General features: G+C 37.3%; 2 protein-coding genes across 3 annotated transcripts; one reads left to right on the top strand and one right to left on the bottom strand.

Annotated features, from left to right (window-relative positions):
• The first annotated feature begins 1,976 nt into the window (after window positions 1–1,976).
• LOC116188052 (mitochondrial outer membrane import complex protein METAXIN) lies at window positions 1,977–5,476 on the top strand. Its single transcript, XM_031517165.1, has 6 exons — window positions 1,977–2,301; window positions 3,754–4,088; window positions 4,187–4,260; window positions 4,398–4,458; window positions 4,680–4,815; window positions 5,081–5,476. The coding sequence occupies exons 1-6, from the start codon at window positions 2,142–2,144 to the stop codon at window positions 5,269–5,271; spliced, it is 957 nt and encodes a 318-aa protein (XP_031373025.1). The 5' UTR covers window positions 1,977–2,141; the 3' UTR covers window positions 5,272–5,476.
• A 203-nt stretch (window positions 5,477–5,679) lies between these two features.
• On the bottom strand, window positions 5,680–9,845 carry LOC116188051 (protein ROLLING AND ERECT LEAF 2-like). 2 transcript variants are annotated; one of them, XM_031517163.1, is made up of 5 exons: window positions 9,673–9,845; window positions 7,366–8,633; window positions 7,053–7,267; window positions 6,727–6,950; window positions 5,680–6,562 (listed from the first exon to the last, which is right to left on the bottom strand). In XM_031517163.1, exons 2-5 carry the CDS (start codon window positions 8,504–8,506, stop codon window positions 5,839–5,841), a joined length of 2,304 nt encoding a protein of 767 aa, XP_031373023.1. In that variant the 5' UTR covers window positions 8,507–8,633; window positions 9,673–9,845; the 3' UTR covers window positions 5,680–5,838. The 2 variants fall into 2 exon arrangements, with proteins under 2 accessions (XP_031373023.1, XP_031373024.1); XM_031517164.1 differs by lacking the exon at window positions 9,673–9,845 and adding an exon at window positions 9,464–9,601.
• Between the last annotated feature and the right edge of the window lie 5,905 nt (window positions 9,846–15,750).

Genomic DNA, 15,750 nt, shown 5'->3' with positions numbered 1-15,750 from the left:
GTTTTTAATTAACCATACACATGCATTATTAATCATAAATCTTTCATTTCTTAGGTTAGAAAGTTTTAGTTTTTAAACTAATTATTTTCTTTATTTAGCTCTTTTATTTCCTAGTAGTAGTTTCAAATTCGATTCTCCCTATATTTATTTTCTCATGTCGATGGCACTAAAAACAAGCTCTCTCCAATACCCCTGCTTTGCTTTAAAAGGATTTGATTGGATCTTTGACATTTTGTTTTCGTATATACAATCGATTCGATTCGATTGCATGACTAACTCAGTTATCGCGGGGATAAATCCTTGGACAGCAGGTTCTTCCGCATTTTAGTGTACGAATCGACCAACATAACAATTGAGAACGTCCACATTAGTGCCCTGCCGGACAGCCCCAACACCGATGGAATCCACATCTGCAACGCACAAGGCGTCAGTATATCTACGTTTCCATCACTGCCACCAAGGATGACCGCATCTCACTTGGCCCCGGCAGCAAGAACCGTCTAGGTGGTCCGGGTCAAATGTGGTTCTGGGCATGGGATCAGCATCGGGAGCCTCAGGAGGTATCAAAATGAGTCGGATGTGAGTGATATTAGAGTTAAGAACAGCACGCTCGATTGGAGTGATAACGGGCTGAGGATCAAGACATGGCGTAACAACCACGGGCCCATCACCCAAAAGTGTTATAGCTATTAATGAGGTCATTGGACTTTATATATAAATCTTAAATCTCCCCATTGCTCAATTGACATGGGATAAATAGGACATGACAAATGGACTACACCACTAGAATCGAAAGTGCACAATATCACGTGCGAGGATGCTTTCATTAACAACACCAGCAACCCCATTATCATCGACCAACAATATTGTCCTACAGTCCTACTGGCACTTGAGATGACTACATATATGTACTTTTATTAATTTTTCGATTGATTACTGCTCTTTCTTTGATCAATTAGAAGGGGAAAAGAAAAAGGATCAAACGTTTCTTATTGTTTGGTTATGCAGAATGCTTCTTCAGTTCAAATCTATAATGTGTGGTTCATCCAAGTTGTAAGTCGCGGTCAACCTGCAGTGCAGCTGACTTTAACCGTGCAAGAACATCAACCTCAAAGACATCAATTTGTCTTACAACGGACCCGGGGGGGCACTGCAAAGGCCACTTGCTGGAACGTCGGAGGTTCGGCCTCGGGTGTAGAGAAGCTCGATCTTCAGTCTTGCGTTTGATCGCAATTATCGTGCATCTGTTGTTGAAGCTTAGGGTAGTTAGCGGCCTCCTACAGTAAATTTATTCGTACGTGATGTGGGTGCTGTGTTTTTATATTTTTGTTTGCTGGCATCCTTAGTTTGGGATGGAGTTTGCAGTAACTAACGTAGATTTTCACTTTTACGTATCAAATGTGTAAAGTGATGAGTCTGTCATGTTCGGATGTCTCTCTTCTGCTAACGGCAAAAAATCAAATAATAAAATTAAAATTTTCATTGAATCTTTTTGGTCCTAAACACCCCTCATGTACTTTACAAAACTCGATTATCTCAACAGCAAATCAAAAAACTCACTCAAGATAGAGCTCGTTACTAAGTAACGTGTCTGCAAGGGATATCATGAGTTTAAAATAAACTTAAATGGACCATGACGAATAGTTTCAAAACTGTTTAAGATTGCTCGATTTTTCCAAAACTAGTGAGGATGTCAGTAACCGAGCTCGGATCAGGCATCTGTTTCTAACAACCTATTTGTGAAACGCAAAATGTTAATAGTCCAAAATTGAAAATTGATTGCGAAATAAATTGAAAAATTCTTTAATTTATTATTACAATTTTCCAAAACAAAAGAAGACAACAATTCATGTGCTCAAGCGTGTTTGTGCCAAGTCCATTTACGGTCGGGACTGGCCGGCCCATATCCGGCCCAGTCATAACAGCCAGAAGATACCCGGATCCGGATGACAAACCGGGTCAAACCAACAGAGGCGCAGACACTGGCAGCACTTGGCCGAGGAAACCCTCTTCCCCACATCAGAAGGTAACTTCGTTGGTCGTCGTCTTCTTCCATCTCCGGCTCTCTGCTCAATCTCCATGATTCACGACTGAGCTTCACACACGATCCTCCGCATTGTATATTTCCGTCAAAGCGTCCAATGGAGGCAGCGAGCGAGAGAGAAGAGCTCACCCTTGTTGCCCGGAAGCCCGGGTTCGGTCTCCCGACGGCCTGCCCTAGCTGCTTGCCCGTCTACATTTACCTCAAGTTCGCCGGGGTCCCGTTCCGGTTGGACTTCAATCTGGCCAATCCCGATTCTGGTAAACTTTCATTTCGCTGCAATGCTTCTTCTTCGATCATGATTGGCGTCGCCGTGCTTTTTCATTCATCTGTTTGTTCCTGCAAGAGCCGGTGTTGCAATTTCTAATCATGTGTTGGGTATGGAATATCATGTGTGGCGGCTTTGTATGATGTGAATGGGCAGTTTCTTATTCCAATCGTTATATGGATTGAATGCTCTAGATGAGCCTTTGGGGGGACGGACTGGATTTAATTTGATTTCCGGCTGCTACAATGTATGGATGGATGCAATTATCAAATGAGCTGCCTCGGGTTTTGCGAGTAACAGTGGTTCTTGATGCTCTCTTGTTTGATTCGAAGTTGATGTCTAGCATGGTTAGTCAGAGGCAGATATGATAGAGCTTCAGTCTTTTTCCCGTTCCGTTCCATAATTATTGGAAAATCCAAATATGGGGAGGCAATCGGAGCTAAAAGCTTGCATTTTGCAATCGCCAGAAGTGGCAAAGAAGCAAGAAGCTTCCTTGCATCTGTTTCATATTTCTCTAGGTCCCTTCAAGTCATTAACGATTATAGTATAAATACATATTTGCACGCAAAAACAAAACTCATAGCCTTAGTTGTCAAGGTGGTTATTAGTCTTTGTACAATCTTTTGCCAAAGTTTTCTGGTGCGATAGAAATGGATTTTGCCTGCTAGCTCCTGTTAGAGGTGATTAAGGATGAGCCTATTAATTTTTCCTTTTTTTTTTTGGTTCCTTTTCTACTGTACTCTGCAGTGTCCTCAATGCTTCCCTCTTGATATTTTTGGTTCAAGGAGTCATTATTGTGCAGAATAAATCAAAGCTCATACCCATCATTGTCATGAAATTTATCTTTTGGACTGCATAAGTATGGATGGGATTGCTCCATGCCTGTTTTGTTCAATGCAGAACTGAAACTAATTCATTCATCCAATTATCTTTCTATATAAAACCCACATTCATCTTGCCTTTGGATGACCTGCTTATTACTTTTCTAGATAAACCTGCAAATGCATTTCCTTTAAGGGATATTTAATGCTTGATATCCTGACTGGGAAGAAAACAATGTCTTGCTTGTCCAATTTGGTTATTGGCACACTAACTGTACCTTGATATGGTCCTAAATGTCTTATCTTATGTTGAAGTACATATTTTTCTGCAGTCTTATAATCCAGAAGAAGGTTTCTTCCCATTTCGCTGGAACTATCTCTAACTGCAACACATCTAAGATGAAGTCGTAAAGTCTTTGGCATTAATAACATATACGAGAATCTGCCCATTCATCGAAGGCAATGCTGTATAATATATGAAGTTCTATGCCTATGTAATCCTTGAAAAGAAATTCAAAACTTTTACTGCTGTCTTGTGTTTGTATTACTTATAAATGGAATGGAAATATAGATGTATGTAGCAGGACATAAATACCATAACTTTCTCTTTGTTTATATGCCAGATCAAATTCCCTATGTAGAATCTGGTACATATGTCGCTTACAACAATGAGAAAGGCGGGGTAATAGAAAGTCTAAAAGACGATGATGTCCTTGATCTAGACTCCGAACTGCGGTCAGCTCCAGATTTCATGTCAATGAGGGCCATGATTGGGTCATGGCTTGAAGACGCACTATCATATGAACTCTGGCTGGGATCTGATGGATCTCCTGCTCACAAGATTTATTATACTGATCTTCCATGGCCATTAGGAAAGGTATTATATCTAAAGCAGATTCAAACTGTAAAGCAACGCCTTGGAATCACCAAAGAAAATACTGAGCGAAGAGAGGCAGAGGTATATTTTTGTTTTTCATCTCTCTCTCTCTCTCTCTCTCTCTCTATATCAAAATTTTAAGTCTGTCTTATAATCTTTTATGTTGTACCAATCAACAGATTTATAGGAAAGCAACGATTGCATATGGAGCTTTGTCAACTAGATTAGGTGAAGAGGATTTTTTCTTTAACAGGTGACACTCTTGACAATTTTGTGTAGGACTCCCGAAGTCGGAATATATACGTACAAGCTTTCTTTTATGCTGTGTAAATAAGGAAGTTTTACAACCATATAGCTATGGCTGACAACTTGAACCGACTCTTTTGGCAGGCCATCAAGCTTAGATGCAGCTTTTATCGGGCACGCATTAATTGTCCTTCAAGCATTGCCGGTGAGTTTCTCCTTTTGAATAACCCATTAAGGTCTTTCTTTATTTTTATTTTTATTTGAATCATATATACATTGGTTCAGTTAACTTTCCTAAGTTTCAAAAAATATTTGCTTGTTGCAGTTCCAAAGGTCTTGTAGGCAATGTAAGAATTGCAAAATTAGGTAAAACATATCTGATTTTTTTAGCCATAGTGTAATTGCTTCCTGCATTTTGCATCGCAGGAAACTTCTACATTGAGGAACAAACTCTTACAACATGATAATCTTGTGCAATATGCTGAAAAGCACAAGGCACAGTTTGTTGAAGCCAGTTCATCATCTTCTTCTGCTTCACAGTTCCCTTCAATTCCTAAACGAGGTACTTCCGATTGGACTCAGATTACTTCCGCTGTAGCTTCAATTGTCTAGTCTAGATATTTTCATCATCCAATGTTCTTCAAACTTGGTTTCAACAGATTGTAACAGACTGATCAGTAGTAGCTGACTCTATGCTTAAAGACAAACACTCGGATTGTTTTGTGTTCACTGAGAATTTTGGGGAACCATGTAACCAGTACATATAATATATAACCATGTGAAGTTAGAACTTTTCGCCATAATCCTTAACTGTCTGCTAAAATTAGGTTCGAAGCCCAAAAGCGAAACGAAGAAGGAAAGAACTCCCCAAGAGAAGACATTCCGGAAAAGGGCAAAGTATTTCCTTATAGCGCAGTTTGTTGCGGTTTTACTTTTCCTATCTATCATGGGAGGAGCTTCTGATGATGCTGAGGTAGAGATTGATGACGACGATGAAGGCTTCAGCTATGATGAATGAGGAAGAAACTGCATTTGACAAATTTTTGGTCTCTTTTTACTAGTCTTGTTCGTTGGTCACTTATTAGCTCAGGGATGAGGATAGATTCTGTTTTTTCTGTCGTAATCTCCAATGGGAATTTTGGGAAATAAGTATTCACACATTATTGAGGTTTCACTAGTGGAATTTGCAATGTATATCGGGCAGTCGAAACTGAATTTTGGCATTGAACAGGCTTGGTTTTTTCTTAAACTTCACATATTGATGTTCAAATGCAAACTCGTAATTGAAGGCATTAAATTCTGATGAAACTTTTTGGACTCTTGTACTGAAAAATAGTGCAAATGGTTTTTCTTCTCTTAGTTTTTAATCTCATTTCACAAAATATCTCAAAATCATTCTTGAGATGCAACTACCTAAAAAACAGGAGAATACAAGTCAATGATCTTTATAGGGCAGCCTTTTCAACTTAACTTGCTCTACAAGTTACTTCTTTCTAATTACATTCCCACCACCACATATGTAGTTTAAAACTACTCTAATCCATCCACATTAGAAAGAATAATAAAAAAAATATTACTACGGTTCCTAAATCTCGGTTGGGCGCAACTTGGCATGCTCCCATTGGCCGACCAATTCCGAGTATCCATCGGCACACCTGATTGCAAACTCTGTCAGGGAGCTCACAGCAACTGACATCCCAGCACAGAGTACTCTGATAGCCACATCTGCCATTTTTTCAGCAGTCATGACCTCTTCCACTTCTTCACTGAACTCCACAACTTCTAGTCCTAACTTCGCCCCACTGTCCTCTCCGAACCTCTTCGACCCAACTGGAACTCGCCTGGTCTCGTCCTTCATCTGCTGCTCGTAGATTGAACCCATCCCCGCGGCAAAGAAATCAAGGCCGTCCAACACCGGTAATTCCTGCACGGCTTCGAGGAATCTCGACCACTGGATGCAGAGCCCGATTATGGGGAGGGCCCCACTGCTCGATGAGCGCCCGGGGGAGAAGGCCAACTTTGATGGGTCGGGATCGGATCGGACACACCGTAGCAGCCACCCAGAGAGGGCCTGGAGGTATGCCCTTTGAGAGGTGACCCACAACTCAAAGCAGGCTCGCCAGTTCCTGAGCTCGGCCTCGAGGTTGGAGGCTGACCGTGCAAGCCTCTGCGGGTCTGTGATAGAAATGTGGGACCGCCTCCTTGCCTCAAGCTTTGAGGGCGTGCCGGCGAGAAGGATCTTGGCCTCATCGAGGGTTCTTTTCTGAGAACAGTGGCATTCCGCCATGACTTTCCACATCCTCAATAGCCTGCAGTTTTGGAACCGAAAGCATAAATCAGAACTGTTTTGAGATGGCTGTTTTTCCTTCAAAAACCAAAGTTTTGCTTACATGTCTGGGCGCTAAGTAATTCCAAAATGACACAGTCCATCAGATGATGAAGTAATGAAAAATCATAGGTATTAAGAACATACCCTTGGGCCAATTCTAGTAGCTGAGGCTGCAACTCTTCGTCCCTTAGAGTTTCGATTCTCTTGGAGATAGCTTCAACTGAGTGGATTGAGACTTTTATCCGCGTATGCAAATCCCTGATGGCTGCCCTTGTTTTATCGACCGTAGAAGGGTCCTCTCCTTTCACGTCTTGATTCCTAAGTTGCTTGCACTTCTTCTCGTATGCCATCCTCACCCTCTCTCCAGCCTACAATCAATAATATAAGTCCCAATTTAGCCCCATATTAAGACTCTACTGAAATTTAACCACTGAAGTCATCACAACTATTATATAACTTTATTGATATACCCTGACTTCTTCGTAGAGCTTCTTCTCCCATGCGTATAACCTGTCCAATGTCAATTGGTGGCTGACCGAGAACATGCTAGACTCTTCTGAGAAGTCGCTGCTGCTCTCATCGGCTTCTTCTTTTGATAATGATGAAGAACTAATCAGAAATCTTGATGAGCTTGACCGGGATGACCCTGACCGGAACAGAGCCACGGGATTCAACATCTTCATTGCTGCAATTATTCCCAAAGTCCAATTAAGTGAGGGTACGAATATTTATTCCGCCTCATTGGATTTCAAATGAAAACCGCATTAAGACTTATGGCTTTACCTGAGAGTTCATTTGTGGTCGAATAGTGGGCGTTGCTGACTTCTAACAGACCCGAGACTTCGTTTGCGGAGTTACAGATATTACTGAACTGAGTCTCAAGGTCTCGAATAACTTCTGCCATGCTTGTCGGCCTCCGGTTCACGTAAACTGTGAAACCTGGTTTTTCTTGTCCTTTATTAGTCCCTTGACCGGTAACAGATGTTTCTTGCTTTCCAACAATCTCAACCTTCGCTGAATTTTGAGGTGGTGTTATTTCGATGTTCCGGCTATTACTGCGGCACGATTGCAATTCCTTGATTCCATTGTCGTTCCCATAATTATCATCAGTTCCCTCATCTTCTTCTTCTTCTTCCTCCTCCTCCTCCTCCTCATCTTCATCCTCAACATCTTCAACTAAAACTTCCTCCTCTTTCGGGAAATCCGACTCTATGTTTTTCCCTCTATCTTGCATTAAATTCTCTTCATGGTGATCACATTCGTGCTCGGTTTCTTCCTCCAAGTCTGGAATGCCTTCCTCTTCTCGGACTCGCCTCAGCCCTCTGATCTCATCGTCCATCGGGATCGTTTGGTCAAGACTGCTCCGAGTTGGGTAGCCATAATAATCAAGCGACGAGAACGGGTTCCAGAAGAAATCCCACTGGGAGTTCTGTGGTGAAGGTGGAGGAAATTGAGGCGGAGGAGCTGGGGCCCGATCATACTGAGGATAGGAGAAGAACCCATCGATCCCGAAATGATTATGCACAGGAGAGTAGCTCTGCACTTGGACTATTTCGGGCGATCGAGGCCTCTCCTCGACCAAGACTGCAGGGGCCCCACCAGGCCTCAGGTAGTTGATAGTAAAGTTCGAGTTTTGCTCTGGTAGCAACTCCTTCCGGTTAAAGGGCTTCGATGATATGGAAATAAAATCCGGATTCCGTTTCTTTACTGGAGTCAAGAATGAATCCAGTAAGAACTCCCGAGGCTCATCGCCGTCGATGTAATCCTGAAGGGCTGCAGAGACCCTCTTAAGGGACTGAAAGTAAGCCTTGTGCCCCAAGGCAAATCGAGATCTTTGCTCCACAGCTTCTTTAATGAAGTTTTTCCGATCCTTGCAGAGTCGGACCGCTTCTTCATCATCGAGCTTCGATGAAGAACATCCCATCGCAGGGGATCTTCGGTATCAGCTATCTCTTTGCACTTACGAGTTTCTGAGATGCGAAGCGAAATGGAAACCGAAACTGCGTGTCCTTGTCGAATCTATCGCCACACTCATGAGGATTTCTCACAGGCTGCAGAGAAGAAAAATACAAGCTGGCAATGTCAATTTTGTGATTCTAGTCATGAAAAATTCAGGCAACCCGAAGAAATATGCTAAACACGAATAACTCATGAAACTGTGCTCACTTAAAATAGGAAAACCAAAAGGGAAAACAAATTGATGGGTGCTTTCCTCAATTTTCAAGACAGGGACACAACATTGGGAGAATACCCAGCAAGAAACAAGGAATCTATGAGCAGTTAATTAACCTAAAGACTACACTACACATAGCACCTAGCCAGTACTGCAGACCTAAAACCAAGCCTATCAGCTTGCTTACATGAGAAAACAAGGGAAAAGAAAAGGTGAAGAAAGAAAATGACATAAATTGAAAATAAAGAGAGAGGCGTAATTGATAGAGAAAGGGTTTTCGAGGTACAGTCAAAGAACATAAAACCAGTACAGTCAAGCCTATCAGCTTGCTTACATGAGAAAACAAGGGGAAAAATGTGAAGAAAAGAAAAGGACATAAATTGAAAATAAAGAGAGAGGCATAATTGATAGAGAAAGGGTTTTTGAAGGTACAGTCAAAGAACATAAAACCAGTACAGTCCCAAACCCACAAAACCAGCAAGATTGATCTTTGAGACACTGTGTGGACAGAAGAGGTGATTGGTGATTACTGAAGAATAAAACGGGAAGAAGACGTGTAAAAAGAAAACCTCAGGAGGGTGTTCCTTTGATAAACACAAATCAGCTATAAACTGAGAAATAGAACATAATTTCTGAACTGAAACAACAAGAAAAATCAGCGCATCATCTCAAGGAAGATGAAAGATCAGATCTTTGACAAGAACAGACCAGACCCATCTGAGGTTGTGTAGCTCTTAGCAGTGTCGAGTGAAAACAAGCTTTCGCAGAGAGAAAAAGGAAAACTAGGATTGGAAAAAAGGAATGTGGGGTTTCAGTTGATGCTACAAAAGAAAAAAAATGACGGCAAAAAGAGAGATGCAAAAGAAGCCACGAACTTTGGGAGGACATGAATGTATCAAGAGATGGGAGGAGGCTACCTGGGCTGTGGTCTGGAGCAGGAATAAGGTCGAGAATGTGATCACAGAACAGAACTAAACAGAGAGAGCAGGGGGGAGAGAGAGAGAGAGACGTTGAGAAAAGCAACGGTCAAAACTCAGGGGAAAACGGAGAACAGAGCAGAACGAAAGCGAAGCCAAAGTAGTGTGGGAACCCCAGAAAAAATAAATAAATAAATAAATAAAAGAGAGAGAGAGGGGAATATATTTGAGGAAAAGAGAAAAAAGATGTGTTGATTTTATTGCCCTTGTTTTTCGATTATATATCGTAATTGCCACTTTGGTTGCTTGGTGAATTGGGGGGGGGAGGGAGTGCTCGCTCTCTTCTGAATTTCCTTTTCATAATTGGCCTCGAGACTCGGCTCCTCTCTCTCACGCGCCAAGATATGAAATAGATTTTGGGTTGAAAAATATCACCCACATCAAAAAGGTATAACGCGGTAACGTATATTCTCACCAGATTTAATACTAAGTAAAAATATTGACACTCATTTATTAATTAATAGAATTTATATTTTATCATAACAAGTTCATGAGTATTACTTATAATAAAAAAATTAAATTAACCATGATTATTTTATACTTTTAAATTTATTTTCTCCATTATTTTCGAAATTTCACTCATTTAATCCATTTTATGGCTGTGAAATAAAAAAATAATCTGCTAGTCCTAAGTATTGAATAACATTAGACGATCGGACTAACTTATTTCACATAGTAACAGAACTCTTCCTTTATCGGTTGTTGGTTACAAGGGTGTTCAAGCTTACGAATGCATCATCTAGTTTTTGCTGGATATCATATTATTATTCTTCTTTGAAGAGTTTCTTTTTTTCCCCTCTTTTGGCCACCTTTGAAGAGTTGATATTATTAGTTAGGAGGTGCTAAATACAGGCAAAATTCACATGAAAATCGCGAATTAATAAATGAACTCTAATTTGTCAGTTACTTAATTAATGTTGTATATATATCACTACTTACTAGTACTGGAAAGAGTCAGTACTATTCATAATATTTTATTAAAGCAACATAAAGCTTACTATTTGGTAGGATGTTAGCAGTGACCGCAAACCCTTCAATTTGAAAAACCTTTCACTTTGTTTTTTTTTTTTTTCTGGGTGAACAAACACCTTGTGTGTTTGATTTTAGAGTTAAGTAAAGTTGAGTTTTGATTTTAATTAGGTTGTAATGATTATATTGTTGAATTATGAGAAAAAGTATGAAAAATAATGAATAATTTAAAGAATTTAGTATTAAAAATTAAATTTGATGATTAAAAATATTGAAAAATTAAAAAAATAATTTTATTATTAATTTTTATTATATAGTGAGCAGAGTTAAAATTAAAGATAAAATTTTAAAAATCAATCCTAAAATCAATCGGGCTAATGACAACGTCAATTTTTGCGGCTTTAAGTTGAGGAAGATCTTTGGCCAAAAAAAATAAGGGGAGGAAGATCTTGGCAGATGCATTAAAGGGAGCATTTTGGTTATTTTGGTCTGTTTTAGGGATAAACTTGGGATTTGGAATGTGAAGGAATTTTTGGAAAAGCAGAAGATAAGCCATCTGTAAAGCAAAAGAGCAACCTGGCCCCACCACTTTGCCAAGCCACGCTATGCCCTTTCCCAAACAACCTCCCTAAAATGTCCTTCGAGTTTCCGTATTATTTCGAAATTGCCACCACGGTTTTTGTTAAATTTTGTGCCTTTTGTGTTCTACTTCATCTTATTTCAAAGTTTCGAAAGAGCCTTTATCCTAAAGAAAATATCACCTCCCATGTGATGAGATGGTTGTTACCATTGCGAATGTCGACAACCGCGTATCGTTCTTTCACGAAAACTATTATTAATAATTATTATTATTTATAACATACTCACAACTGTACCAACTGTATCAAATTTCAACTGCAGATAAGTCAGATTTTTATTTGAAATGTAGCTCTTTTCTAAGTCGACATGTATATACACACGCATATGCTCTAATAACCACCTAATAACGTCGATTCGAATGTGTTCCTACTTTTGAAAATGAAATGAATCAGAATTAAGACACTAATACGAATGATTTTTCTTTTTTTGGGACAAGTAAGATAAGAAAGAATGACATGTTTTAAAAAGTGACCTTCCTTCTAGTTTATAAGATGGAGAAAGACATGTTGGAGACAGTTGAGAAGAAAGTAATACCATTATGTAATTTTAGCATTCATTTATCATGGCACAACTTTTATCAATTGACATAAAGAGCCTCTCAATGGGCGGGTGGATTTGGCCAATGGTTTGCCGAACCATAACCTAAGCTTAACTATTATATTTTCTTTTTATTAATAAATATTATATTTTCTTTGCGATTAATAACTATTATATTTTCTTTTCTTGCTTGCTTACAAAGCATATCGACTCGGTGCTTTTATGCATGTAGGATGTAACTTTTGTGGCTTTTGCTTTCCCCAATTCATATCTCATCCTCGTGCAATTATTTGGAATCGCAAATTTGTACGAGTCTTAACTTATCTTTCCCCCTAACTTGGATATGTTGCTCTGAGATCACTTAAAACTGTCGATCTTCTTCTTTTTTTTTTCTTTTTTTTTTGACATTGTACATTTGCTTAATAAGGGAAAAGAAAATGAAAATGATATTAAGCTTCGTTTGGTTTTTAAATAATAATCCAACTTTACTTAACTTAGCTCTATTCTTCCATAAATTTAAAATATAATTATTATTATTTCGTCTTTTTCTTCCATTTAATAAAATACATTCTTACTCATACTTTTTTAATCATTTTTAAACTTTCATTTAATAGTACTTCTTCACTTGTACTTTTTTCTAATCATTTTTAAAATTAATTTTTTAATAATAAATTTTCTATCTATTTTACATTTATATATATATATATATATATATTCTTACAAATCAATGTTTTTGTAAACACTTGCAATCATTATACAAAATCAATTATTATTATTATTATTATTATTATTATTAGTAGTAGTAGTAGTTTGTGTTCTTCATAGTAGAAAATCCTGTACTACATGCTGCCCATATTTACTGTCTGGTCATGACTTGGACCTCCAAGAAATACATGTGAGTGACTTTGGATTCTTCATCTCCACTATGTTTTTTTTTTCTTTTGTCTCGAACACTATGTTCTTTTATAATAATCTTAGGGTTGTCGGAAATTGTAATGAAGAGACTTCCTGAAAAATAATTCATAATCTCATCCTTTTATGTTCATCATCAATTCTAATCTGATTATGGGTCCCAAGCTTTACTGAATTTCCGCTATGCTTAATTATTTACACCAACTCCTCTTTAGTAATGTCTAATCTAGAAACCAACTCCATTAAATGCTGAACCATTGAAAATAATCATATCCGATAGATGAGGATTTATTATTTTGTTCATCTAACTTTTTTATATTGAGTGAGGTATATGACTCATGAGAGTAAAACAATGGGATATATCACCAATATGGGTTGGTTTTAGCGGTCAGTGCTTGTTTCCCTTAAATAAGATCTCGATTTCGAGTCTTGTAAATTGAGAAAATCCACGTTGGGAGAGTTTTATCCATTGGTGGGCCGACCCGGCTCGACTAGATTAATTAGGGTCCAATTAGATTTTCAACAACCAGGATTCACACCGAAATAAAACAATTAACATCACTTAAAAGAAAGGAAAGTGAAATGCGACTTGGCTAATCTATATATATCCTCTGATGAGCAAAAATTAGATCATTTATATCCAAAAGGACGTAGCGTAGGGACGCAGTCTCTCGCCTAGTAATCAAGAGATTTTGAATTCAATATTTGATGGAACTATATGTGCTCCTTTATTAGTTTCTAGAATTTCTACATATACTAGACTCATGAGTTTCCTTATAACTGAAAAAAAAAGAAGAAGAAGAAGAAGATCATTAGTACTTAATTTAAAGATTTCAAACGAATATGAATGTTGACATTTGGATTTTTTTTTGTGGTTAGAGAAAAAGAAATAAATCTAATCACTCCTCCATTAACCTCCTTGTGAAAAGATTATTATTCGTTAATTATTGGAAAAGCAGCCACACGGCTTGACCTTTTGTGGCATTATTTGTTTTGTATTGCTTCTCTTTTATGATTGTTAAAGGAGACAACATGGTGTCGCTTTTGACTCCTTTTATCATGTCTTTGTTCCAATTTATGCCTTCTTCTGTCGTACAGCATATGTTGAAAGTTGAAACATAGTAGAGCATGTCTACACATGATTTCTTGTTTTTTTTTTTTTAGTGTGTATATATATGCTGCTAGAAGGTCGTGAGTGTGTGCATATAAATATATATGTTAGAATTGATAAATTATTGTTGATTAATTGTTGCAATAGCCTAATTCTAAAGTCATTATATAAAAGGTGCTATAATTTTTTCTTAATTGTGTAATTTTATAATTATATATCTCAAAATGGATTAATTTTTAAAAGAATTGTTAAGTTACATATTTATTAGATTGATTTACTTCATACATTCATTTATTAACCGGTCTGCTCCTTACAGGATTCATACAATTTTGGATTGTGCATTTCTTAGTGCCTGGGACCAGAGGATGTACATGTGATTTCAAAGATCCTAATGTCATACTTAACTTTTTTTCGGTAATTTAATACGATACATAATTTTAAGAACACTATTTAAAGTTTTTCTTCTAAGTGATTTAAACTTGTTAGATAGAGACGATAAATGTTTCTGGTTAATTCAATTATCAGTGGAAATAAAATTTTTCTTCTAAAATATATGTTTGGAATTGAAAATGGGATATTGTTATTTATGAAGAAATTTTCAGATTCTTTCTAGTCACATCATTTTTTTTTCTATAAAGGAATTGGAATTTTTAAGGAAAAATAGCATGTGTGGTGTGATCTTTAAAAATTACATCATACAGCACAATTGATTTTCTTATCAAAACTAACACACTGTGAATTATTCGTTCAAACATGACAGTTTTGCTGATGTATCACACACGTGGAATAACAATGTAATGAACGTATTTGGATGGAAGCCTGCCAAATTTGACACGTAAACCAAATGATATGTGCCAAATCTGGTACAAAAGCCGAACATTTTGTACCATGTGGTGTTATTTATCCAAATTTTCGTGAGACCTGGATGAATCTGCAAGTTAGCACATCTCTCGAGTCCACATTGAATAATATCAAGCAAACATGTATTATTAGACAACATATACTGTATGATATTAAACTGGTGAATAACTAAAATTTATTATGGGGTACTATAATTGCCGCTGCCAGTAGCCGTATAATCCGGAGGAATATTTTATGCCACATAACACTAAGATTGTTATTTCGACCATGGAACAAATAAAATAATTTAATAACTGTTGGAACATCTAAGAACATTAATTAAGGAAAAAAAAAAGCTCTTCTGTTTATTTATATTTAAATCATTAACAAATAACTAAAACATCGGCAGTACAATCTAAAATACTAGAATAATAATGTTGAACAGAGCAGGGATATGAGAGATTCAGATGTTTTAGTACCTGTCGTCTTGTTCTCTCCATAAAAGCCATTTATTGTCACATGCCCCAACTCACATGCCTTCTCTATTGTCATTTGCATGTTAATATTATTCTTCTTCTCAACTAGCCTATTATGCAATATACGGTATTGACAGTGGTGCAATAATTTGTTTCACCAATTAATATTATTCTTCTTCTCAACTAGCCTATTAGTCATGGTTTTATTCAATTTTAATGATTATATATATGATTTTTTCAAGTTAGTTACGAGTGTTTATTAAAATTACTTATGCTTATTCTATATTTCAAATATGTACATTAATTTCAGTAATTTCAAATTGTTATTTTTAAATACTTTCATTTATTCAAAAATTAGCACTTGTCCTTCGACAAATATATTTCAACACTTTTATGTCAACAACGACAATCTCAAACAAATCTTAATGCAGCTGAGTTAAGCTTATTTTCATAGATAAGCTTAACTTAACTTAACTTTACATTTCTCTTCATTCAACAACACAATCATTATTTTTCTATTTTTTCCTTCAAATT

Source organism: Punica granatum, chromosome 8, assembly GCF_007655135.1.
Source record: "Punica granatum isolate Tunisia-2019 chromosome 8, ASM765513v2, whole genome shotgun sequence".
Classification (NCBI taxonomy): domain Eukaryota; kingdom Viridiplantae; phylum Streptophyta; class Magnoliopsida; order Myrtales; family Lythraceae; genus Punica; species Punica granatum.
Note: the sequence above shows the minus strand (reverse complement) of the source record. Positions and strands in the feature narration are given on the sequence as shown.